The sequence below is a fragment of the Oreochromis aureus genome, linkage group 4 (assembly GCF_013358895.1).
Source record: "Oreochromis aureus strain Israel breed Guangdong linkage group 4, ZZ_aureus, whole genome shotgun sequence".
NCBI classification, from domain to species: domain Eukaryota; kingdom Metazoa; phylum Chordata; class Actinopteri; order Cichliformes; family Cichlidae; genus Oreochromis; species Oreochromis aureus.
Window position 1 is genome coordinate 27,182,728 of NC_052945.1, and position 25,780 is coordinate 27,208,507.

The 25,780-nt window shown below is 39.0% G+C and overlaps 2 protein-coding genes and 1 pseudogene across 3 annotated transcripts; 1 reads left to right on the forward strand and 2 right to left on the reverse strand.

Moving 5' to 3' along the window:
* Positions 1-13,374: 13,374 nt before the first annotated feature.
* Positions 13,375-15,159, reverse strand: LOC116311547 (microsomal glutathione S-transferase 1-like). Of its 2 annotated transcripts, none has more exons than XM_039610666.1 (4): positions 15,004-15,159; positions 14,353-14,485; positions 13,999-14,090; positions 13,375-13,731 (listed from the first exon to the last, which is right to left on the reverse strand). In XM_039610666.1, exons 2-4 carry the CDS (start codon positions 14,467-14,469, stop codon positions 13,485-13,487), a joined length of 456 nt encoding a protein of 151 aa, XP_039466600.1. In that variant the 5' UTR covers positions 14,470-14,485; positions 15,004-15,159; the 3' UTR covers positions 13,375-13,484. The 2 variants fall into 2 exon arrangements, with proteins under 2 accessions (XP_039466600.1, XP_039466601.1); XM_039610667.1 differs by lacking the exon at positions 15,004-15,159 and adding an exon at positions 14,760-14,778.
* A 2,504-nt stretch (positions 15,160-17,663) lies between these two features.
* Positions 17,664-19,420, reverse strand: LOC116316569 (microsomal glutathione S-transferase 1-like). Its single transcript, XM_031735149.2, has 4 exons — positions 19,309-19,420; positions 18,671-18,803; positions 18,303-18,394; positions 17,664-18,040 (listed from the first exon to the last, which is right to left on the reverse strand). Exons 2-4 carry the CDS (start codon positions 18,785-18,787, stop codon positions 17,794-17,796), a joined length of 456 nt encoding a protein of 151 aa, XP_031591009.2. The 5' UTR covers positions 18,788-18,803; positions 19,309-19,420; the 3' UTR covers positions 17,664-17,793.
* A 2,524-nt stretch (positions 19,421-21,944) lies between these two features.
* Positions 21,945-24,834, forward strand: LOC120440032 (annotated as a pseudogene).
* Positions 24,835-25,780: the final 946 nt, after the last annotated feature.

Sequence of the window (25,780 nt, forward strand, 5' to 3'; positions counted from 1 at the left end):
AATGATAAAATGCTGAGTGTCTTTCAGTTTCTTTTTCAGTTCCAAAATATCCTCGCTAAAATCAGAAATACTAAAATTTGCATAAAACATATTCAAAGCGTTTGCAAAATCGCTGTCTGAATTAAAACCCTCTAAAATGATCTGACTGCTGCTCTGGGGATTTTGAAACCCTGCTATGGTTTTCATACAAGTCCAGGCAGACCCAAAAATTTTTGCAGCAAATTGGAATCCAAGATCTTGACTTTCAAGTCTTTGGTGGCTGTCTGAAAGTCAGTACAGCCTCCTCTTTAAAAGCCTGTCTCTTTTTCCTTAAACAGGATTTGATGCTTTTGGTGACCCATGGCTTTTTGTTAGGGTAAACTTTAACATGCTTACAGGGTATAATCATGTCTTTACAAAAAACTGCATGTGAGCTAGCCACATCCACCAAAGCGTCAAGATCATCTCCACAAGACTGAATAAAAACTTCCTAATTTGTACATTTAAAAACACTCCTGCAAGGTAAGCACAGATTCTTCTGACCATATGTCAACATCCTTAGTCCTTGTCTTGTCTCGTTTTAGGACAGTTTTACAAATGGGCAGAAGATGCACACAGTTATGGTCAGCAGATCCCAGAGGAGGAAGCAGGAGGGATTTATAAGCATTCTCCACCAATACGTAACAAAGGTCCAAGATTTTATCCTGTCTGGTAGGACAGGATACATACGGATACAAATTTCCCAAAGTTGATTTAAGAGAGACATGGTTAAAGTCCCCCATTATAAACTTTGGGGCATCAGGAGAGGGCGCCTGCAGCTTCTGCACTACCTCTGAGATGATGCTGCAGGTGGAGGCGGGGTGAGCCCTCGGGTGAATGTAAACTATGGTAATAAAAAGTTGTGGAAACTCACGATGGAGGTAACACAGATAAAAGTTCAATGTCTGGTGTACAAATACACCCTCTAACAGCGCAACAGTAACATTTATTCACATACAAGCATACTCTGCCTCCTTGGGATTTCCCTGTTACCTGTGTGTCCCGATCCCAGCGGGAAGGAGCTCCAAATCCGTTAATTGAAAAATCAATGTCCTGGTCCTGCTCCGTCTGCCATGTCGGAAAAAGCCATCACACAGCTGTTCCTGAAATCTTTCTGGAAACTGACGTTTCCCTGGAGTTCATCCAGCTTGTTCCTAAGAAACTGAACATTTCCCAGGATAACGGAGGGCAGGGGAAACCGACTGTCCTCTTGTCTCCTCAGATGCAATTTGACACCTCCGCGTCTCCCTCTTTTTCTCTTCCTCTCGTCACTTGTTCTGTCAGAGTCTCTCAGTATAAAATCCGGCATACATGAGGTGAGGTCCTTACCATCATACGGTACGTTAAGTTGTAACAGCTCCTCACGGGAGTAAACAATCCTCAGCTGACTCACGGCCTCACATGCATCATGGAAAACAAGCCAGCACAGTAAAAATCCAACCACAATGAAGAAGAAAGAATACATGATGTTATCTCACTGTTTGTGGAACATATATCACTTTGTAAAAACCTTCACTTATTTAACCAAACACATGCCAGCGATAAAAAAAAAAGGATAAAAATGGTGGTATCTGATATCAAGGGGTGGGGAAAAAAATGTTATATGGTTGGTAATTTCATTGTGTCTTTGTGAGCTGGATGTACAGTATATGCTGGCTCACTGAGGCTTGTTTGGAAAATTGTAAATCAAACATTAGTAGCTATTTTAATGTTTTTCTTCACATTCATGCATTGATTATCTTCCAATTTGTGGTGTCTTTTTCCTGCAGCTGAATAAGTGTGTGTTGCCTTTGAATAGTTGTATAACCCTGTTACAAGATAACCAGCTTGTAAGCTGGTGATTAACCTGGCTGTTACACATTTTGTTTATTGTAACCAACCAAAAATATATATGGGGATTAGGGTTAGGGTTAAAAAATCACTCTGAATCAAAGTAAACTTGTCAAAAAATAACACTGGAAGACTTTCGAGGAGGTAGGTATATATGCCTCTTAGGGTGATTTGATGTGACTGACGCTACATAATGTGGAATTACAGGGATTATTTTACATAACCATCATCTTATCATTGCATTAATTATCATTTCATCAAAGTGTTTATTGAAGCTGCTGGCATTATGTTATAATTTATATTATAGGGGTTATCATAATCAAATATTAACATGTTTATTACAGGTGCAGTTATAACTACTTTAAAATGATTGAGTTAAATATATATGTATCATAACTCATATGCTGAGTACATTGTTACAGTAAAATAGTAGCTGAGCAAAGGCCTGAATGTATTCAGCTTCTTGTGGTATTTGAGTTTGCTTAGTTACAGGTGACGGAAGGATGTCCAGTCCATGGTGACCTCAAAGGCCTTAGGTCATCACCATATTTGGAAGAGTATGCCACAAGGAGGAACCTCTATGTTGCATTTAATTCTTAAAATACATGAATGTTCTGTACATGCAAATTATGTGCTTGTAAACGCAAGAAGGGGCGTTACAATACCCTGATGTTATAAAAGCAATCTAGAGTGTATTTTGGGTAGAGATGTACAACTGTTCTGCAGTTTGCACCTCTCCACGCTGCGTGAATTCATTAAAAATCAATTGTTTGATTGACCTCTTCTGGACCATCATTGTTTTACTCTCGTCCTCAATTTCGAACCCGTAACATTTGGTGCATTGGCCGAGGGTTGAGTAGAGAGAGTTGGAGGTTGAGACTGAGAGGGTCCAAGGTGCTCAAACAGGCAGACACGAGTCAGTGGTCGAAGTGAGTGGACATAAGCCGGCTTATTCAAAGGTAAGGCACTACCTGTTGAATTATTTCCAAACAGTGCTGAATTGGTTCTGACAAAATTGAAAGTCTACTCACTGAAAACTACTGGAAAAGGTCTGTTTTGATTTTGGTGAAAATCTCATGAGAAATTGAAGTCGAAGTAATGATAATGTAAGGTTAAGTGACAGTACTGATTAAAGGAAAAGCAGTTGGACTGCTAAGGAAAGAATAAAGAGGATTTAGAATAAAGAGGATTTAGAATAATAGGTAATTGGTGAAGTTGGTGACATTAAAGTCTCAATTGATTATAAAGCCGGGCTTGGACACCGATATGGTGGGTTTGTGATTTTTTGGTGTCTTCAAAAGTAATTAAATTGTATAGAACGGAACTGTGGACAGTTCTAAGAAGTGCATTTCTCGGAGGTGACGCTCCAAATTTCCTGAGGACGCTCGGGATCTTCCTTGGATAGGGATAGTCCGACTTGGCATTTCGTGGAGAACTTGGGAACCTCCAAAATAGGCCACTGACTGGGTCAGTTTACCGTCCGGGACGGTGGTTTGCACTTTTTTGGTCAGTAGAAACCGGGTTTCGGGCGTGTAACTTTTAACTTAAAACTTCGGGAAGCCTGGGATGTGAAATGTCCCAAAAACAGAGCTTTTCGGCAGGGGTTGAGTTGGTTGGACGCTTTTAAATTGTGTAGGGTCTTAGATATTTGACCACGCCCGGGGCCGAGACTGGTTAAATTGATGACAAAAACTCAGGGAGTTTGTCCCTTGGAGGGTTAACTTAAAAATTGTCTAAATTGTGTAGGTTTTGAAATGAGAGGCCTAAAATCTGTGCAGTTGTAATCATAGGACGTCTGTGTAAATATATTAAGAGACTTGTCTGAGTCTGTGAGTCAGGCTGGTATTATTTTTAGACTGTGTGTGTGTGTGTGAGAATGCAAATAAGGCAGCTGAGAGGTCCATAGAGTATGAGGAAGTTTATAGAGACTGCTAGACATTGCTGATGCATGTACTTAAGACGCTGGTTTTGTTTATTACAATATGTAAGTAAAGTTTTATTTCTTGCCACGACTGTATGACTTTTGCGGGGTTTTGAGATAGGATACATAAACTGTTGATACTTAAGACCGTTACCTGGGTTCTGAGAACTGAAATTGAATTTGAGATAATTTAATTAATAAAGATGTCTGTAAGCGATGTGTGTGTTGGGGTGTCAAGTAAGATGTTTTAGGATTTTTAGATGGGTTCTGTTTCAGTTTGAGATAATATATACAGTTACATTTTCTGTGTGTGTGTTGTTGAGTGACAACATGCGCAGTTTAAATTAGGCGCTGTTCCTTCCTCTTTTAGTTTTAAAAAACACAAAGGCTGTGAGATTAAAAATTACTGTGAGTAACGGTTTGACTTTTGACTAGGAAATAATATGCTTACTTTTGGGTCTATGAAGATATTTGACCTCCAGTGATGTTATGAGAGGTTTCAGTTTTCTTTTTTTCTTTTTCTTTTGACTTGCTCTTTCTGATCATGGAAGGCATGTCCAAAATACTCGTATGAAAGCGTATTTTGTGTGATTTTAACTGTGTGAATGCTGTCAGTATTTGATTTGAGTGACTGGGTGATTTGTCTGAGTAAGTGAAAAGGGGAAGTTTGAGAGAGAGAAAGGCAGTGCGTGTGATTTATGGCGTCTGAAAGAGGTTAGAGCATTTAAAAGGTGTGTATGGAATAAAGGAGTGTGAAATATATTTCTTGTGTGATGAAAAGTAGGATGTGCTAAAGTTTGAAAGTGCTTTTAATTCAAGAAAACAAAAACAAAGGAGTTAGATTAGTTTGAGGAACAGGAAATATGGCTCTGTGTACCGAGGCTGCTGCAACAGGAAGTATGTGTGTGTGTGGGACAGGAAATGCATGCCCATAAAAGGGAAGCTCACGGTGACAAGTGTGCACCCAGAGTAGAGAGAGATTTAACTCTGGGCAGATGAAGCAAAAGGGAGGTTTTAAGATAAAAATGAATATATTACTAATTGTATGCTTTAGTGTGTCAATACAGGTGGACTCTCTCAACATTGCAATCTTGAGTTCAGCAGCAGAAAAGTAGATTAAAAGAATTGGGAGAAAATAAGCCAGTCTTTGGCTCGAAATTGTGCGGCTGGATCTCTCACTTTGTCCCTGAAGCGGAGAAGAAGTTCAAAGGACAGTCAATCGCCTGATGAAGACCGATAGAATATCGTGGACGTGAAGAAGTAACGGAAGCTAAAAGACAGTGCAGGCGAAAGCAGTAACACTGACAACGACTGATGAGTCCAGCAGCATGGAAGAAAGCACGTGATGCAACATGCATGCTGGTGAAGAATAGCGTGATATGTCTGCTTGAAGGCACTGACTGTCATATTTGCCAAGCTTGGAGCAATCTTGGAAGAAAAGACTGAAAAGATGACTGGAGAAGAAAACAGAGCAAATGAAAATAAGACTGAAGGAAGAGGAAATACTGAAAGATCAAAACAGAGAAGAAACAGACTGTGTTTGCTGGGGCTCTGAAGCCCGAACAGGACACTGTGAATGGAAAAGGACCAGTGAGAGATGAAGCTGGACGAGTTTGACTGCGAGAAGATAGGAGATGATTGGATTGAAATTGAACCCTGAACTCGGGATAGTTTAGGGATGTCCACCATATCACAACAAAGAGGTAGACAATACAAAAGGTAAAGATAATCAAAATAACTGACAATTATATTAATGAATAGAAAACACACATATACCAATTGTTACATGTGAGATTATTTTTGAAATGAATCAGAAGTGAGATAGTTTGAATCTAGACCTCAGTGAAAAGATGCATAAATTAAATATGAACATATGAAAATGCAATGAATACATAAGGATGCAATGAAGAAAACAGCTTACACTGCATTTACATGACCACATAACGCAAGGAAGAACACGCTTACATACATGGCATAATTGGTATTTTTGACTAGAAAAAGAGAAATGGGTCGTTTAGGCGTCCGTGATAATAATGAAAATGTTTTAGTTTGTTATTTTTAGGGGCAAGCAGACCTGGACCAATTCTCCACAGCAGCAGTCGGAAGAAAATTATAGGTTAACATCAATGGATATGTTAAGGCAAGTTTCTGGTTGAATTGTTCACAGAATGATGTGTCCAGGAACCTGAAAAGTAAGCCCTAACTCCTGGCTGAAGACCAGGAGTGCTTTTATTTAAGGTGGGAGATCAAAAGTTTGGGCTAGTAATTCGGGGAAAGAAAAAACTGACTGCTTAACTGGAGAATTGGGAAGGAGTCTGGGAGACTGCGAAGCCATAGATGCAAAATACCACACACAAACAGAAAATGCATTAACCTTACAAAGACAAGCTCATGAAGCTTGTCTAATCAAAGCTTGATGCATAGAGACATTGATTGAAAACCCGGCTAAGAACACAAGCGTATGCAATGAAGATCAGCTTGCTGGTTGTATGAGTGAGAGAATGGTGTGAATGTTTAATAAAATAAATGGAAATTAACAGAAGAAAAGTGATTAAAGCAGTTTTATAAGAGTGAGTTAGGAGTGCTTTTGCACTGATTGATAAAAGTAAGTGATTAGTATAGAAAGAAAATGAAAATAATTCAATAAGGTGTTAAGGTTTCAACATGCATTTCTGTTGAAGGTGCAGATTTGGACAAGAAATTTATAATTTAGTGTTGACACATTGTTATAACGTGTTTATATTTTAGGCTGAATCTAAGTATGGTGAAGTGTCTAAGGGGACATGGTTGTGTGTAAAACGGTGCAGTTTGGACAAGGTTTTCAGTGCGTTGAATGGGTGAAATTTAAGATGGTTTAAGATTTTTTGGGGCTGTTGTTTTTCATTTTAATAGAGGGAGTTTTGATAAACATGGACATGTCTAAAAGGGCCCATAGTTTTTATAACAGTGCACTTAGAAAAAACCTGTCAGGTGATTTTGTTTTGTACTTTGATGAGCTAACAATCAGCTCTCTTCTTCTCATTTTTGTTCTAAGCAGGCCTGCAAAAGAGTGGATAACAGCGCTGAAAATTCTCGGTGACCTACTCCAGATTACAATAGGCAGAGGAGAAGGCTAACTCTCTGTCTAAAAGGATTGCCGCGAGCCAATCCAGTCCAAAAGCAGAAAGAACTATTTTCTTAAAAACAAAGTAAAACAAATAAATGAGTTGATGTTGCTGAGAGTGAAGACTGAATATTTGCGAGATAGTCTCCACTGTCAGCAATACCTGATGGTAATGCGTGTGAGTGAATGTGTGTAAATGGATGGTGACTGGACGGACCAGGCAGACCATAGGTTGGACCGACTGGACACTGACAAAAGACTGGACTAAGGTTGGACACATGACTGATAATTGTTCTGTTTTTAACTTTTCTGTTATAACACAGGTTGGATCATAAGTGGAAAACTGAGTATAAAAGGTGATGTTCTGGTTAACACACAGGTTTTGTTTCCAGGACGTTTCAAGGATGCAGGCTGTGGATGGAGCCAAGAAAGGATTTGACATGATGATTAATTTGATTTCATTCCTTAAACACAGGTTTAAGCTCCGGAGCATTTATACATAATATGATAGGACTAAACTTTTCTTTTAATTGCCTAACCTGAGTGAAGGATTTTGAGTTTGTAACACATGAGATGTGTCACAAAAAGGGGGGTGTTAATATATGCGATTAGCTACATGAAATGTGCTGTTTTAGGGTTACTAAGCAAATGTCTACGTGACCTTTACCTAGTAACCTTTGTGATGATAAACTTGTTTACCGACTTGCTCTCTTGTAGAACATACAGACTTAGAAAAGGGGAACTTCAGCTCTGAGTTCTGAGAATAACCCTGTTAAGTGGACAGGAAACACGTCGAGACAGCAATATAGGGCAAATATGTTTGAGCTTGTAATTAAATGTGGGGCTTGAAAAGAGGAAGCAAATTTGGTACAGGACGTACTTGAGATGATCAGACGAGAGAAGGAGAAGGTCAGGAATAGTTTAAACTAAGATTGAGAAAGTAAATGGGGTAAAAAGGGGGTAGCTTCAGGGCAGTTCACAGCCTGGCGTAACGCAAGGTGCTGTCACACAGCTTAAGTTATTTGGGTGATTTATTTTATGACAAAATAATAAGGAAATATTGAAAATATACAACACGTTAAGGAGATCTCTTTTGTTATATGCCTCTCTGGAGCTTCTCTCCTGATGCTACTCCACCAAAAGAAGTTTATTCATAGAGACTATGTCAGCTCCCAAACAGACAACAACAAACCAAGACTAGCAAAAAAGAATCTGAATATAAATAATAATAAATACAGAACAATACAGAATCCAAATTTGAACCAAAGAACAAAATAGTGAAATGTGGATTATTGGGTTTTTCTCTGTATATATGAAGCATTTGTAATGTGTATCTGCTCATTATAATGATGAAGGCTTGTAGAGGCCAGTTTCTACTCACAAACAAGTGCTCAGCCAGACTGAAAAAATAGGAAGCTTTAGTGCACAAGGCATATTAATAAATATAGACACAAAAAGAGGAACTCCCCATATAAACAACGTTCAAAAAATGTGTGAAGTATAAAGTACCGAAATAACACTATATAAGACACAGCTGATGATTCTAATGTTAGAGAGCTCTTGCAACTGGCGTCTGAGCTGTGCAGAGGTCTCTCTTAAGACAGGTACTTACGTAGGTTAGCATAAGGTTGAGTCCAACAGAAGCAAGGCACCCTAAATGCGCACAGCATGCAGTAGGGGCTGCCAAAATAATATAGGAAACAGCACATGTAGGGAGAGGACACTCACTAAAAGTTCTAACTAACATAGTGTGGTGGCTTATGTGAACTTGCAGGCGTTCACTATGACATCATTAGCACAACAGAGACTGAGTAAAGTTTTAGATGCTCGAAACCTGACATTTACACATGAAGGAATCAATATGGCAGATTTAATGGGATGAGGAGGACCTAATTATTGTATTAAGACAGCAGAACTTGAAGCGAAAGTCAGGAAAGATTTAAAAGCAGGACCTGTTGGGATTGGGGATTTAGAGATTTTTTATTGCTATCATATAATCTGCCTTAGGATGACTGTATTAATAACGTGTTGTACAGTATTATTTTATGTTTGTCATAACAGTGATGTCTCTATTTACAGGTTGAGTTAATTTTATACACAATGCGTAACTGTGCTTGTTTAGAGTTGATGTTCCATCCAAACAGGTTTTAAGCTTCACTGGTGAGAGTGTCCAGGTGATACATGTTGAGGGAAGATGAGAACATAGCAGGTTAATTGCACGCACGCTTACAAACACACATGATTTAAATATAGGCCAGGCCAAAGGCCTGGACTTGATGCAGCTTTCAACTTTACAGCTCCTAGCTTGCAGGAATGGCGGGGAGTGTAATGAATGAATGCAAAACATGCTTACAGACACAAACATGACAGGGGTTTATTTTACAGGGTAATGGTGGACCACAGGTTGCTTTGTTTCTGCTTAGCAACTACTGAGGTAAATGGTGTTAAAGATAAATATGCAATAAGTGAACAGGAAATGTGTGAGGGTGAGCCGGGTGAAACAAAATGTTGTAGATAATGGAAACTTGTCTAACGGGCATTAACAGTAACCTTGGCATGTTATGTATATGCTTGAGGCCAAAAGAGGCGTAAAACCAGATAGAAAACTTTGAAGTGTGCTCTTTAGCGGAGAGTCAGGCTGACATGGGGATGGTGTGTATTTTACTGGGGTGGTGTTTAATAAAACTAAAAGCGTTGCTCACACACATAAAGAGTATTGAGATTAAATAAAGTTAATATAATGGATAGAGCCCAGAACAGGATAATACATAAGTGAAATCAAATGCAATGTTTGATTTCACTTTTATTGGGAAATAATCAGGCTAGAAATGTGAGTAACCTATGTTTAAACTGTGAAAACACTCTCCACATACTTTGAAACTGCGCAACTCTGAGTGGGCAATGTAATGAAGCAACTGTTACATATCTGTACTAAACTAGCCAACATAGACTCACCACAAAATGATGTAGGATGTTGCCCTGCAGCGGGGGCAGAAAATCATTTGCAAACCAGGGATCTTATGTTGATTATCATATCCTTACTTATGTATACACACACACACAGAAGGGAAAAATTTCAAAACAAAACAAAAAAACAACTTCCCTTATCCTGTCAAGCACAGGAGCAAAATAAAAATCTCTTTGGGCTCTGTTAAAATTTCTTTAGTAAAAGTGTAAAAGGTCAAACCTAAGAGGTTGGGCAACCCGGAAAGTCCCTCCAGTATCAGGAGTTAATAGTCAGGAAACATTTCTCACATTAACGCCTTATATCTGAAAAATGATTGACTGATAGATGTAGATTGACATACAAGTGCACATACATACACATGTGAATTTAGACATTAAAAGTGTAGAGGCATGTACACACAGATTGGCAAACCGGTACAGAGTCTAACTGAAGAGCTTAACAAAGCAGACGTGGCAGTAGGGTTTGTGATTTTGCCAGATATGATATTGTAAACTAACTTTGAATAATGACAGGAACCTTAGATGAACACAGTAGGTTAGTAAGGTGTAGCAGAGAGGCTGTTTGTTTTCTATCCCTTACAGGAGAAGATTTCCACCAGAGAGAGACCCAGAAGAGGAGCGGAGATTACCTAAGCATGAAGTGTTTTCAAGTGGGGCTGGTGTTTAGTACTAGACCACCTAGAGGACAGGAGGTTATTGTCTGATTTGCTGAGTCAGGGGCGGCAAGAGAGGGTCAGAGCGAAGGTAGTGGACCTGGGAATGGTGTAGTGACGTCTTTGGAAGACGTCAAAAGGGGAATTGTGGAATTACAGGGATTATTTTACATAACCATCATCTTATCATTGCATTAATTATCATTTCATCAAAGTGTTTATTGAAGCTGCTGGCATTATGTTATAATTTATATTATAGGGGTTATCATAATCAAATATTAACATGTTTATTACAGGTGCAGTTATAACTACTTTAAAATGATTGAGTTAAATATATATGTATCATAACTCATATGCTGAGTACATTGTTACAGTAAAATAGTAGCTGAGCAAAGGCCTGAATGTATTCAGCTTCTTGTGGTATTTGAGTTTGCTTAGTTACAGGTGACGGAAGGATGTCCAGTCCATGGTGACCTCAAAGGCCTTAGGTCATCACCATATTTGGAAGAGTATGCCACAAGGAGGAACCTCTATGTTGCATTTAATTCTTAAAATACATGAATGTTCTGTACATGCAAATTATGTGCTTGTAAACGCAAGAAGGGGCGTTACAATACCCTGATGTTATAAAAGCAATCTAGAGTGTATTTTGGGTAGAGATGTACAACTGTTCTGCAGTTTGCACCTCTCCACGCTGCGTGAATTCATTAAAAATCAATTGTTTGATTGACCTCTTCTGGACCATCATTGTTTTACTCTCGTCCTCAATTTCGAACCCGTAACAATAAATACAACTGAAAATTGAATCATTGAACTATGACAGACAAATGTGTCCAAATGTGTCCAAGGCACAAGGCCAATTTCACATTTTACATAATGTGAAAAGCTGCCTTCATGGTTGCCAACAATTTTGTCCAAGTAATTTGTTCACAAGATCGGTCCACTAGGTGGCAGCACAGAAAAATTTGCCCATATAATCAAAATTTTAAATTACAATATTTTTATGAAAGACAGCACGCTTTCACTTGCCGGTAGTATGTAGATATAGTTTCATCTTTACATTGTAAAAAAGATTGTTACAGTAGTGAAAACCTGAAGTTCACTCATGGTTTTTGGTGTCTTTTACAGCAAATACTGTCCGTGAACCATTGTGAGTCAGAAACAGTTTGCCACCATCAATCGTCACATGATACCTCCATCAATTCAGACCACCACCAACTCAGTCTGGAGGAAACTTTTAGACGCTTACTGGGTCATGCTGTTTAGCTTCTGTGTTCTTCATGATGCAAAAGCTGTCTGAAGCATTAGTAATTTGTATTTACTCCCACAGTATTTTTATATTAAAATTGTACTTAACTAAAGCAAGGCCAGAATATTTACTTCTACTTTACTGAGAGTTAAAAGTACAAATACCAAACAATAGAAGGTGCTCAGTTCATAGCTCAGTGCAGCATAATAGCAAGTAGTCTTTCACTTGACCAGCACAAGCCAGTCCAAGGGTCAATTTGATACAAATCTTTGGAATGTATTCTATTGTTTTGTTATCTGCTTTCACCCTGCTATTGTAGCACAGTACTGCTCATACATCACACATAGAATTACAAAGCTGTATTATTTTAAAACACATGAATGACCTGTCAACAAATTTAACATATTCACTTTGATATGATTCAAAGAAAGTGTGGCACACTTAAAAAATTGCACTTCTGTTTTAACACTTGTCCAGTAGTGGTGGGTTTAAAAAATCGATTTCCCTATTCAAATCAGTTTTTAAAAAAATAAATGTATTTTGCCAGAAACGCCAGAATTTCAGGTTAAAGCTCACGAAATGTGATGATGGACCCTCCCAAGGACGCACAACACGGTCGATGTGGTGACAGCGCTTTTATTGTGACAATAGTCCAACTGTGGTTTCAGCACACTGGCATGGGACACCACTGCCTCCTCGGATGTCACTGCAAAAATAAAGAGCCGAAGTTAATCACATCGCCTCTGAGTGGGAGCTCACTGTGCCACCCCTCCTCTGCAGCAAGCCAGAGACCACACCTCTGCCACACAAAAGTATTCGAACAACCACCAAACAGCTAAAACAGTAAATGATAGCAGGTTCCACAAAAACATGTAAACACACGTACCCCCTTCACCTGACAGCACGAACGCAGTCATGCCGGGTGCTGAAAGCCAACGTCTGACAGATTCTGAAGCAGCAGGTTTTGTCACTCTCTGATCAAAATTCACTGAACCAGCAGCAAAAGAAGATTAAAACTACACTTCACGTTTGAAAAACGTTGTCATTAACTCCCTCTTACTTTTCCTTCCTGTACAGCCCTCTCTCAGTGTACTCAGAGTCCAGTTTACCATCAAAAATCTCCATTTTCTGCATTATTCGCTTCCTTATTATGCACCAGTCTACTGTTGTGTACAGTGCTGTCGCTGTTTTTTTGGTTTTTTTTGGTTTACAAAAACGAGGAAGAAAGCCTAATTTCTGCTGTTCAAAACCAAAGAAATGCAAACTGTTTTTTAACAAAGTGCCAAATTACAAAACACTTAGCTCTGTGTCTAATGCGTCTTCATGTTTTTCTGCGTTTTATCCTCAGTTACTCTGACACAAAGGCATCTGCTGTGATGATTAGATCTCTGATGAAGTCTCACAAGTGTTAGCTTTGTTTTTATACATAGATATAAAAATATGGATATGTACCAATAAATGATCATAATTATAATATTTCTGAGTCAAAAGTGAATTAAATTAAATCACGGATCAAATCAAATTGGGACCTTTTGAATCGCATAAGTTATAGAAATCAGTGATGATACCCAGCCCTATTCTTCAGTACCTTAAGAAAAACCACACACATTTTGTTCATTTCCAATGAACAAAAGGTCATGCAGAGAATGTTTATTTGTCAAGCTCACAGATAGATGCAGCAAGAGAAAAGTAAACACATGCATATGTCTTTAAGAAAGTCAGCTCTATGGGCAAGTACGTTTTCTACAGGAAAAGAACTGTGTTGAGCACTCTGTAAGCCATTGAGAAGGTGACCAGCATGCCCAGGACCCAGGACAGAGCCCTGCTTGGCTGAGGCAGAGCGCCAATGTAGGCAATGGTGTGGAAGATCCGAGCGCCAGTGAAAATGCGAAAGTGAAGAAGAGCGACAGAAAGCTCGGGTCCAGTCAGAGCATAAATGAGGCCGACAATCACAAAGGGAATAACGTTCTCCAGGTCATTCTGGTGACACCTAGAGGACAAAACAAAGAGAGGTTTAGCAACCGAGATGGCCACATTATTAGTAACAGTAGGCAACACTAATTTACACAATTTATTATACACATTTATGTTTTTTGGCAGTGTCTGTCCAAAGAATATCAAACACTCCCTAAAACCTTAAAACAAAAAAAAACCCCAAAACAAACATGATATTTTCTTAACTTCTTTAGATGAATCATTGTTCTAAAGACACATCAGGATTCTGTAGTATCTGAATTTTAGGGCCAGATTATCTCACCTTCGAACTCGTTCTACATCTGGGTGAGTTTTCAGCAGCTTCTTCTTTTCCTCTGACGACTTTCTGGCCACATCCTCTTCATTAGAGAAAGACTTAAAAAAAATAGCCAGTGTTTATTTCTGGCTTTATTTCTGCCAGGACTTATCACTATAAACATGTCAGGTTGAAAGGGTCAACACTGAGAAGTGATGATGGTTTGGGAGCAATTCTTATTTAGTTCTATATTTTTCTTAAACCAACATGAGTCTTGTAAGTTTTGAACTTGCAGCTTTATAAAACCAGGGAAAAAAAGCAACTAAGCTAATGTTCCAGAGAAATACCCAAAATGTAAAACATGCTGGCATTTGAACTCACCCCTCTGGTGAAGCGGTTGTAACTAGTCATTGGCCCCATCAGTAGCAACTTCACAACAACAATAACTGCATATGTGCTGAAAGCCCTCACTACCTCATTTTCCATCAGCTCTGCCATCTTTGCTGATTTACAGCTGAAGAAAGAAGAAAAGAAGGAAGTTTGTTTACCTTCCTATTAAAGCAGTTTTACTTCAAATTCTAATCCATTTGTACTTTCTGTTTTGTAGAGGAGTATACCAACACAAAATACCACTGCAAAAAAAGGACTCAATCCAAAATAGTAAAAATGCAATTTAATTTTATGCTAAACTATTCATACGCCATTTAAGCATCAAATAGGACCGACTGCACTCATAACCATAATATAAAGTATATAAGACAGTGCTATCAGTAAGACTATAAACTCACTAAAATGCACAAGGAACAACTGAAGTGGCAAATATGAAAGGACGAGCAGTAGCACACCAGCAGAGCAAAAGCACCAAAACCAGTTTCAGTTTGACATTCTTTGTTGATTCAAAGCACACATCTTAACACGCCACTCATAGAAATCCACTGTTATCACGATGAAAAACAATTTAACAATTTAGGTTTTTAATTGTTAAAAATCATTGTTATACAGCTTACTTTGGAGTTTTTCAGCTTTACTTACATTAGCCGGTGACTCTGCAGAAACCAAGCAAGTCTGGATCTGTTGCACAACAAGAATTCCAACCTGTTACCCAGTTAACTCTGGGGGCAGGGCAAGTACAAAGGTGCTGTCCCAGTTTGCAGCAAGAAACATGGCCCAAATGCTGTGTGTTTTCTTTTTTCTTTATTTGACAGGTGATCCAACAGATATTCTCAGTGTCTTCTCTTACTGTCCCCCCTTCCCCTCTGTTTCTCTTTCTCCCTTTCTGTCTAATTGTCTGTCCAATTTGTAATAACTTAAAATAAAATAAAATAAATATATAAAAAATAATAATATAGATCAATCAAGTGGACCAATATGCCATTTCCATATTTTCTCCACTTGAAAAAATAAATCCGTTGGGCATCTTTCCTGGCCTTCAGACAACAATTTTGATTGCTAAAGTACCTAACGCGACAGGCAAAAAAACAAAAACAAAAAAACCCTCAAAGGCTAACTTCACATTTTACATAATGTTTTTACCTAATGTGAATAGCTGCCGTCATGGTTGCCAACAATTTTGTCCAAGTAATTTGTCCACAAGATCAGTCCACTAGGTGGCAGCACAGAAAACTTTGCCCATGTAATCAAAATTTGAAATTACTATATTTTTATGAAAGACAGCACGCTTTCACTTGCCGGAAGTATGTAGATATAGTTTCATCTTTACATGGTGCTCCGGGAGTATGCAGTGTCTGGCCCACTACGGGCCAGACACTGCATACAATCCTTATACAACATTTGCAAGAGCCATGGTTCTCAGCCAGAAAAGGGTGGAGTGCCCACTCCGGGTCAGAGACGAGTTATTGCCCCAACTGGAAGAGTTTAAGTATCTCGGGGTCTTGTTCACTAGTAATGGGAGAAGGGAGCGGGAGATCCACAGACGGATTGGCGCTACAGCTGTAACGATGCGGACGCTGTACCGGTCTGTTGTGGTGAAGAGAGAGCTGAGTGTAAAGTGAAGCTCTCAATTTACTGGTCGATCTACGCCCCTACCCTCACCTATGGTCATGAGCTGTGGGTAGTGAGCGAAAGAACGAGATCGCAGATACAAGCAGCGGAAATGGGCTTCCTCCGAAGGGTGGCTGGCCTCTCCCTTAGAGATAGGGTGAGAGGTTCGGCCATCCGAGAGGGGCTCAGAATGCTCCTTCACATCGAAAGGAGCCAGTTGAGGTGGTTTGGGCATCTGACGCCTCCTGGGCGCCTCCTGGGTGAGGTGTTCCAGACATGTCCCACCGGGAGGAGGCCCCAGGACAGACCCAGGACACGCTGGAGAGATTATATCTCTTGGTTGGCCTGGGTGTTCCCCCGGACAAGCTGGAGGAGGTGGCTGGGCAGAGGGAGGTCTGGGCTTCTCTGCTTGGGCTGCTGCCCCTGCGACCCGGCCCCAGATAAGTGGAAGAAGATGGATGGATGGAAATTGTACTACACTAAAGCGTGGCCAGTATAATTACTTCTGCTTCACTGGGAGTTAAAAGTACAAATATCAAACAGTGGAAGATACTCAGTTCATAGCTCAGTGCAGCATAACAGGAAGTAGTTTTTGACATGACCAGCACAAGCCAGTCCAAGAGTCAATTTGATACAAATTGACCCTGCTATTTTAGCATAGTACTGCTTATACATACACATAGAATTAGAAAGAGAAAGCTGTGTTATTTTAAAATACATGAATGACCTGTCAACAAATTTAACACATTCACTTTGATATGATTCAAAGAAAGTGTGGCACACTTACAAAGTTGCACTTATGTATTAATACTTCTTCAGTAGGCATGGGTTTAAATAATCGATTTCCCTATTCAAATCAATTTCTTTTAAATATAAATGTATTTTGCCAGGAATGCCAAAATCTCAGGTTAAAGCTCACGAAACTATTTCAACAACCGCCAAACAGCTAAAACAGCAAATGATAGCAGGTAAATGGATTTCACAAAAACATGTAAACATGCGGATCCCTATGCAGACATGCTGGGTGCTGAAAGCCGACATCTGACAGATTCTGAAGCAGCAGGTTTTGTCACTCTCTGATCAAAATTCACTGAACCAGCAGCAAAAGAAGATTAGAACTACACTTCACATTTGAAAAATATTGTCATTAATTCCCTCTTATTTTTCCTTACTCAGAGTCCAGTTTACCATAAAAAATCTCCATTTTCTGCATTATTCGCTTCCTTATTATGCACCAGTCTACTGTTGTGTACAGTGCTGTCGCTGTTTTTTTGTTGTTTTTGGTTTACAAAAACGAGGAAGAAAGCCTAATTTCTGCTGTTCAAAACCAAAGAAATGTAAACTGTTTTTTAACAAAGTGCCAAATTACAAAACACTTAGCTCTGTGTCTAATGCGTCTTCATGTTTTTCTGCATTTTATCCTCAGTTACTTTGACACAAAGGCATCTGTTGTGATGATTAGATCTCTGATGAAGTCTCACAAGTGTTAGCTTTGTTTTTATACATAGATATAAAAATATGGATATGTACCAATAAATGATCATAATTATAATATTTCTGAGTCAAAAGTGAATTAAATTAAATCACGGATCAAATCAAATTGGGACCTTTTGAATCGCATAAGTTATAGAAATCAGTGATGATACCCAGCCCTATTCTTCAGTACCTTAAGAAAAACCACACACATTTTGTTTATTTCCAATGAACAAAAGGTCATGCAGAGAATGTTTATTTGTCAAACTCACAGATAGATGCAGCAAGAGAAAAGTAAACACATGCACATGTCTTTAAGAAAGTCAGCTCTATGGGCAAGTACGTTTTCTACAGGAAAAGAACCGTGTTGAGCACTCTGTAAGCCATTGAGAAGGTGACCAGCATGCCCAGGACCCAGGACAGACCCCTACTCGGCTGAGGCAGAGCGCCAATGTAGGCAATAGTGTGGAAGATCCGAGCGCCAGCAAAAATGCGAAAGTGAAGAAGAGCGACAGAAAGCTCGGGTCCAGTCAGAGCATAAATGAGGCCGACAATCACGAAGGGAATAACGTTCTCCAGGTCATTCTGGTGACACCTAGAGGACAAAACAAAGAGAGGTTTAGCAACCGAGATGGCCACATTATTAGTAACAGTAGGCAACACAAATTTACACAATTTATTATACACATTTATGTTTTTTGGCAGTGTCTGTCCAAAGAATATCAAACACTCCCTAAAACCTTAAAACAAAAACAAAAAACCAAAACAAACATGATATTTTCTTAACTTCTTTAGATCAATCATTGTTCTAAAGACACGTCAGGATTCTTTAGTGTCCGAGGGCCAGATTATCTCACCTTCGAACTCGTTCTACATCTGGGTGAGTTTTCAGCAGCTTCTTCTTTTCCTCTGCAGACTTTCTGGCCACATCCTCTTCATTAGAGAAAGACTTAAAAAAAATAGAGAATACAAGTGTTTATTTTTTGCCAGGACTTATCACAATAATATATCAGGTTGAAAGAGTCAACACTGAGAAGTGAGGATGGTTTGGGAGCAGTTGTGCATTTCTTTATTCTTTAGTTATGTAATTCTTTATTTTTCTTAAACCAACATGAGTCTTGTTAGTTTTGAACTTGCAGCCTTATAAAACCAGGGCAAAAAAGCAACTAAGCTAATGTTCCAGAGAAATACCCCAGATGTAGAACATGCTGGCATTTGAACTCACCCCTCTGGTGAAGCGGTAGTATCCAGTCATTGGCCCCATCAGTAGCAACTTCACGATAACAATAACTGCATATGTGCTGAAAGCCCTCACTACCTCGTTTTCCATCAGCTCTGCCATCTTTGCTGATTTACAGCTGAAGAATGAAGAAAAGAAGGAAGTTCGTTTACCTTCCTATTACTTCAAATTTAAATCCATTTGTAGCTTGTGTGTCTTGTAGAGGGTGTATACCCAACACAAAGTACCACTGTGAAAATAACTCAATCCGAAATAGTAAAAGATTTTATGCTAAACTATTCATACGCCATTTAAGCATCAAATAGGACCGACTGCACTCATAACCATAATATAAAGTATATAAGACAGTGCTATCAGTAAGACCATAAACTCACTAAAATGCACAAGGAACAACTGAAGTGGCAAATTTGAAAGGACGAGCAGTGGCACACCAGCAGAGCAAAAGCACCAAAACCAGTTTCAGTTTGACATTGTTTGTTGATTCAAAGCACACATCTTAACACGCCACTCATAGAAATCCACTGTTATCATAATGAAAACTATGTAACAATTTTTATTTTTATTTGTTATCACTGTCATACAGCTTAGTTTGGATTTTTAGGTAGTTTATCAGCTTTACTTACTTTGCACGGTGACTCTGCAGAAAACAAGCAAGCCTGGATCTGTTGCGCAAGAAGAATCTCACCTGTCACCCAGTTAACTCTGGGGGCAGGGCAAGTACAAAGGTGCTGTCACAGTTTGCAGCAAGAAACATGGCCCAAATGCAAAACTCAAAGGCAGACGAGATAAACAAAAAAAAACCAACATATTTTTGTTAGGCAGTAGGCAGCAGTTCAAGTGTAATGCAACTAAACCCATAAGCCACAAAGTGACAGTGATGCAGAAAAGTTCACTTTCTATATGTCTGTGAAGGTTCAGAAAAAAAGTGTCTGGACCTTAAAGAAGTCTAGATGCTTTTCTTTCCGAGCTACACATTCTATACTTGAGTCTAATCTGCTGTGAAATCTCTTTTACTCTGCTGGAACTGCAGCTAGCAAAACACCAAACACACACCAAGAATGTTTCATCATTAAAATTAATTTGACTTTGAACTGCCAACAAATGAAAGAGATTTTCACATCTCATTTATTTGGCTGTTTAACTCTAATATTTAATGTTTAAATGTCTCAAGTTTTCAGACCTCAAATATGCAGCCATCAACTTGCTTGTTGTTGGTTTTACACATGGAAACATCTTTTTTTTTTAATCATAAAAATCTTCACAAATACACAAGATTTCATGTAAATTTAAAGCTACAACACCTGTATTTTAATTTACTGTCCAACAGAATTTTTTTGAATTATGGAAAAAGTAAATTTCCATTATTTTAGAGTATTTTTCTGGTGCAACTAACTAAATTTACAGACTAACTTCAAGTCACCAAAACCAAAGTAATTGCAAAGACTACATCATAACATTGCAGTCCTCTATTTTTTAAATAAACATCTGCCTCTGTAATGGGTGTGAAAATCTACTGAAAGTGAACAAGGCTAAATTGAACACAAACAGTGTCTTGACATGTATTTCCTCTTATAGAGGAGTGGCTTTGAGCCTCCAGCAAGATAAGTTTTGGCAGAGAGCCAACAGGAAACAGTGACTTCTCTATTAGTTTTACTTGATAGTGTAGGCTACCTGCTTTTGGCCTTCATAACTGCCTCAGTTATGTATAGCAAGGATACAGCAAATAGCTTTTCCAGTTTTGGTACATACTGATAGCATCACTCAGTTGCTAAAAAATTATGGATAACACTTGAAATCTGGTAATTGTTCCAGGGTGCCCAACCCTAAATCTAACCCAAAGGCAAGCAGAACATGAATCTTCAAATTTTATTAAATTATCTCCTAACAACCTTAGCAGATGATTTCTTGTAAGAGAGATGTGTTTTCTTATCTTCATTTCATCCTGTTGCTGGCAGTCCTCAGCCTGTTTATTCACAGTGTGAAATAGTTGGGAACAAAATCACGAAGCATCCCACATGCAACCGTTTACAGCCCGACAAGTTTGACGAGTGCTACAGATTACGTTCCCAAACCACAATTAATATAAAAGTTTTGAGCACAATGAATTTTCTCATGTTCTCTTTTACTTTTGTCATTATTTATTCAGTAGTAATATGTAATATGCATGCAGAGTTTTACATATTGGACCCTTCACATCCCATCAGATCTGTTAAAGACATGTGGGAGGAATTTGTTGGTGCTGAGAGTTGAACTGGCTCTTGGGTTAGACAGATGAAGAAAAAAACAATCATCACCACCATAGCTTCTGGTTCCTGTGCTTTTCACAGAATCATGATGTCATCCTCGAACTCTCCCTGCGCTGTCGATGGAGCTTGGCACGCTCCCCTCATCCTTCAGGTGCCCGTCTGTTATCCACAATCTCCTCTGTTGGCCTCTGGAAAGCCCCCTTGGCACAGCTCTCATTCCAACGCAGCTTCGTGGTCCTTGCTGTGGCTCCAGAATCTGATCTCATGATGGGCCCCAAACAGCTCGACCTTTGACCTCAACCACTGCCTGGGCCGTCAGCTATGCCTGGAATGGTTCTTGTTTCTCACTGGGCCTCTGAAGAATTCTCAGGAGATTCCTTTCAGCAATACTCTGACTGCTGCACCTGTATTTCCTTGCTAGGAGGAAAAACTTCTACTTGGAAAGCATGTAAACCATCATCAAACCACATTCCCCTTTAGTTCAGTGAACTTCATTTATGGAGCATCAAAGCCTCATCTGAACATGGATGCACCACTTGCATAAGTTTAATACCTGTAAATGAACTGTTAATCACACAAATCACTGCAAAAATCATAGAAAATATTGTTTCATGTTAATCCTGGACCCCTCCTCTTCACACATGGACACTCCCATGAGTCAACTCATCAAAACCAAATTTCTGTCTGAAAGAAAAAAGGTTAGCTAGATCATGTCCCAGGCAACATCAGGGTGTCTCCTCCTCTGGAGCAGCACCACCCCGGACCTATACCCCTGCAATAAAAGATGTTAGTGTGTTTTGCACAGTAAGTGTGCTCAACACCTGGCTCCGCCTGGAGCCTGCATACACACCATCATGGCCTGGAAAACAAGATCTGGAAGTAAAATCAAACTTCACACTTGTAAACAATTGTACCATAAGAGTAATAAAGCATTCAGCATCAGCAAGACAAGTATCATGTGCAGGTTTTCTCAAATTAGAAAACTACAATTATTGCCATAATTCGCCCCAGACATGGATCAACCCATGTATTTAGTCAACATTAAAGTAGTCGGTGACTTCCCTTAAGCAAAGTCACTCCACTCATTTTATCATTATGAGCTCAATAGTGGCCAGCTAATGAGCCCCATATAGACTATTCCATAAACACTGCATCTCTTATTTGTTATCTCATGTCACTTGTCTGCCTCTGCTGAATCCTCTACATGCACTCTTAGAAAAAACAAACATTAGCAACACACATGGATCATCCTGGTGGTCAGGCACAGGTCGACAGGGTCCAGAGGTGCTATAAAAAGACCATAAAGTTAACCATCCATAGCTGTGGAAAGAAGTGACACTAGTTTCAACACAGGAAATTTCTCACGTTATTCACATCGTCAAAGTAACCTTCACATTTTCCCAACAACACAGTGTAACAGCATTACCACTCATAACCTGTAAACACAGTTTTCTTCACACATAAACTCAGAAATCCTGTAGTGGAAATACATCAACCAGCTGTCCTGGTATAAATCACATGATCAAATCACATGAAGAACTGTAATGCTGTAGAAAAGAAAATGCAAATGTTAGCGCTGCGCAGGTGTATACACACTTTCTCACAGTGATCTCTGTGAGCAACACAAGCCTATGAATAACACCCCTGGTAGATGCACAGACACAGAAAGTGGCATTTAAAAGGTTAAATCGTCACGCAACCTCGAATGTTGCTGTCATCTTTCTGCTCCTGTAAAAAGAAACACACATAAATTCATCCACCTTTTTGTCCTGTCTAGGTGGAGGTTAACCTTGAGTAGTGGTCAAGTCTTGTCAGCTTTTGTCAGCTTTTACCAGTCAGTCAGTTTTTTTTTTTCTCTCACTCATTCATTCATGCATTCATTCATTCTTTCTTTGCTGATAGTGGAACCTATCGTCGCATTTAGTTTCCACCCTCAGCAAAATGACGTCATTTCAAAAAGAAAAAGAAGAACTTTAGATCGGATTACCTCGCTGAATCCTTTTTTGGGCAGGGACCTATTTTCTAATTGTCCCAAAAAGTGACTTTCTCCTGAGCCCATTTTAATGTGGAGAAACTCACTTGCAACAGTTTTCTCGACGACGTGTCGTATAGCGCTTCTGTTCTAATCGTGCAGATCTGCTTCAAACGAGATCATCAAACAAAACTTTCAGTGCACTGTGAAAGTAACAAAATAAAAAGGCCTCATTAAGTCATGACACATGCTCCTCATCTCAGGAGGGTAAATCATACTATTGGCATGATTTATCATACCATCATACTAATTGGCAGGCTCAACTACACTACAAAAGAAAAATCATCAGCTAAATTAATTCCAAACCATCCATCAGCCGCACAACACACAACATAACCCTAATGTCTTATTAGATAGAGTTTAATCCCCATGTCTGTGCTTTTCACTCATTTAGGCCACAGATCCATTTTATTCCATTTTTCTTTTTCCCCGTCATCACAAAACATGTGACATGTCGCCCTGTACTTCACAAAAGACGTTTGTTCTTATATGTTCAGAGTTGTGTATCTGGGTGCAGGATTCACTTGCACATCAAAACCAGGAAACTCAGTGTTTTAGAGTCTCCACTCTAACAAACTCCAACACATCCCATTCACTCGTGCTAGAATTCAGTCACCTTTCATTAATCTAAGAATGATCAACTAATTTGCATATCAGCTATTAACCCACTAAGTTGACAGGACAACAGAAATGCATGTTCAAAATATTATCACAAAAATAGAATTTCCCTCATACAGTAAATTACTTGTGCTGCATCAATCAGGCAGAAAGCATCTCCCAATTTACTATATTAACAACTAAATTTATTGTCTGATCACTGGTTGGTCAAACCAGAATCTTTTTTCGGAGAAATGATCTGTGAAAAACTGAAAGTTTCCATTGTTGAGGCTGTTTGTAACAAGACTGCCATTGATCTTGCTGGAGAGATGAGGTGCACTATCCCAGCATTCAGTGGGAACAGACTGAACTTAGAGAAACATTTGTTGAAGTCACTTGCAGAGAAAGAGGACTTTGATGCTTTCATCACCTACATCCAACGTCCAAGGACGCAAGTAGAAGCTTTTATCGAAGAGAGAGTAAACACGTACATGTCCAGAGAATACAAAAAAAAAGCTCAAAATATACTCAGAAAACATGTGGATGGGATGCACACGTTTGTCTGTCAAGCTTTGTTTTATACAACAAATAAAGTCAAAACACAGAGAGGAAACACAGACATGTGGGTAGAGGAATTTTCCAGTTTCCTTAAAGATAAACTGACTCTTTAATCTGTCTTTTGTCAAAACTTCAGGGACATAAACAATTTTGACTTCCTTAAAGATGAGATTGAGAGACGTCTTGAATCTGTCAGAAAGGAGATGAATCAGCTTTCGCTGGATAAGATGAAGGAATTCAGACTTACGCCTGATCAAATCCTCATCGATCAGCTGTGTAACTGCTGCTGGGAAACCTGCCCCTTCTGTGGAGCTGTTTGTACCAACACTGTCAAAAATCACAGTCCTGAAGACCACAATGTCCCCTTTCATAGACCTTCTGCAGTCAGTGGTGGACACTACAAGGACAGTGATGAAATGAGTGTCGAGTTCTGCACAACAAAAGTTGCAAGTGATATACGTTTTTACCCTAATCTAAGGTTAGATCCCATTCCTTTTAAAAAGTACCGCAAAGCCGGACCACCATATAAAAACTGGAGAATTACCCCTGATGAATCTAAACTAAAGTACTGGACATGGTTTGTGTGTCGATTTCAGAAGGAAATGGAAAAGCACTATCATTTTAAATTCACAGGGAGTGGTCAGATTCCCAGAGAGTGGAAAACACACACTAAAGAAGATGCGATTGAAAGTCTGGATGAAATGTGCAAACTGTGAGTGAGTCACCACAGCTCAACAATTATTCACAAATGAAACCACATAAAATGATAACGTTACATTAAAACATTAAAATATGGACTTTCAGTAGATTGTTCAAATGGTACATAGAAACCTGCTTAATTGAAATGAAATTTTACAAAGGTGAGCAAATAGAAACAACATCTATTTAAAAATGATAGTTCGAAATACAGTGAGAAATAAAAACAGATACTTTTATGTAAAATTTTAATCAGTTTGTCATCAGCAAAGAATTTTTGGACAGATAAAGTGTTTTCACACTTATTATTGTGACACACTGTAATGTGTGGTCACATTATGTGATTTAATTTTTGTATATTGTATAAGCTTTTAGGTGTAGTTTTGTTAAGGAAGGCCCTTAATCTTGTGATTTTTGTTGAAGATCCAACATGTGGTGTGATCCCTAGTTACGCCACAAGGGGGCACTTCCGCCCTAGTGAGATGGTTTAGTGTGACGCTACTGCTCGTCTTCAGATCTGGCAGAAGCGAGAGAGGAAACACACTACCTGTCGTCCATCTCATGATTTATCTGTTCTTTTCAGGTTAGTAAGTAATAAGGCCACACATGTGGTCCACATAATTTACCTGACAAATAAGGGTAAAACCCAACCAGCAGTTTGTTTTGCTGAAGATCTGTGTTCGTCTGTTTTGCTCATTGAAATGTGTTACGATCGAGAGTAGGAGCTAGCTTAGCTCGCCGCATGCTGGAGTAGCCGTCGGCTTTGTTGTTTTCTAAACTTAAGGCACCCTCTTGTAACAAAAGTACACCACTGCTCCTGTATATTTGAGTTAATGTGTTCACAGAGACAGTTGGATATGTTGTCACTGTTATTGTCTAAAGTTAATGTAATAACCTGTAATAATTCTGATCGCTCTGCAATGTTGATGTGGAGATTTCTACTATACAAATACGCCATTAGTATAT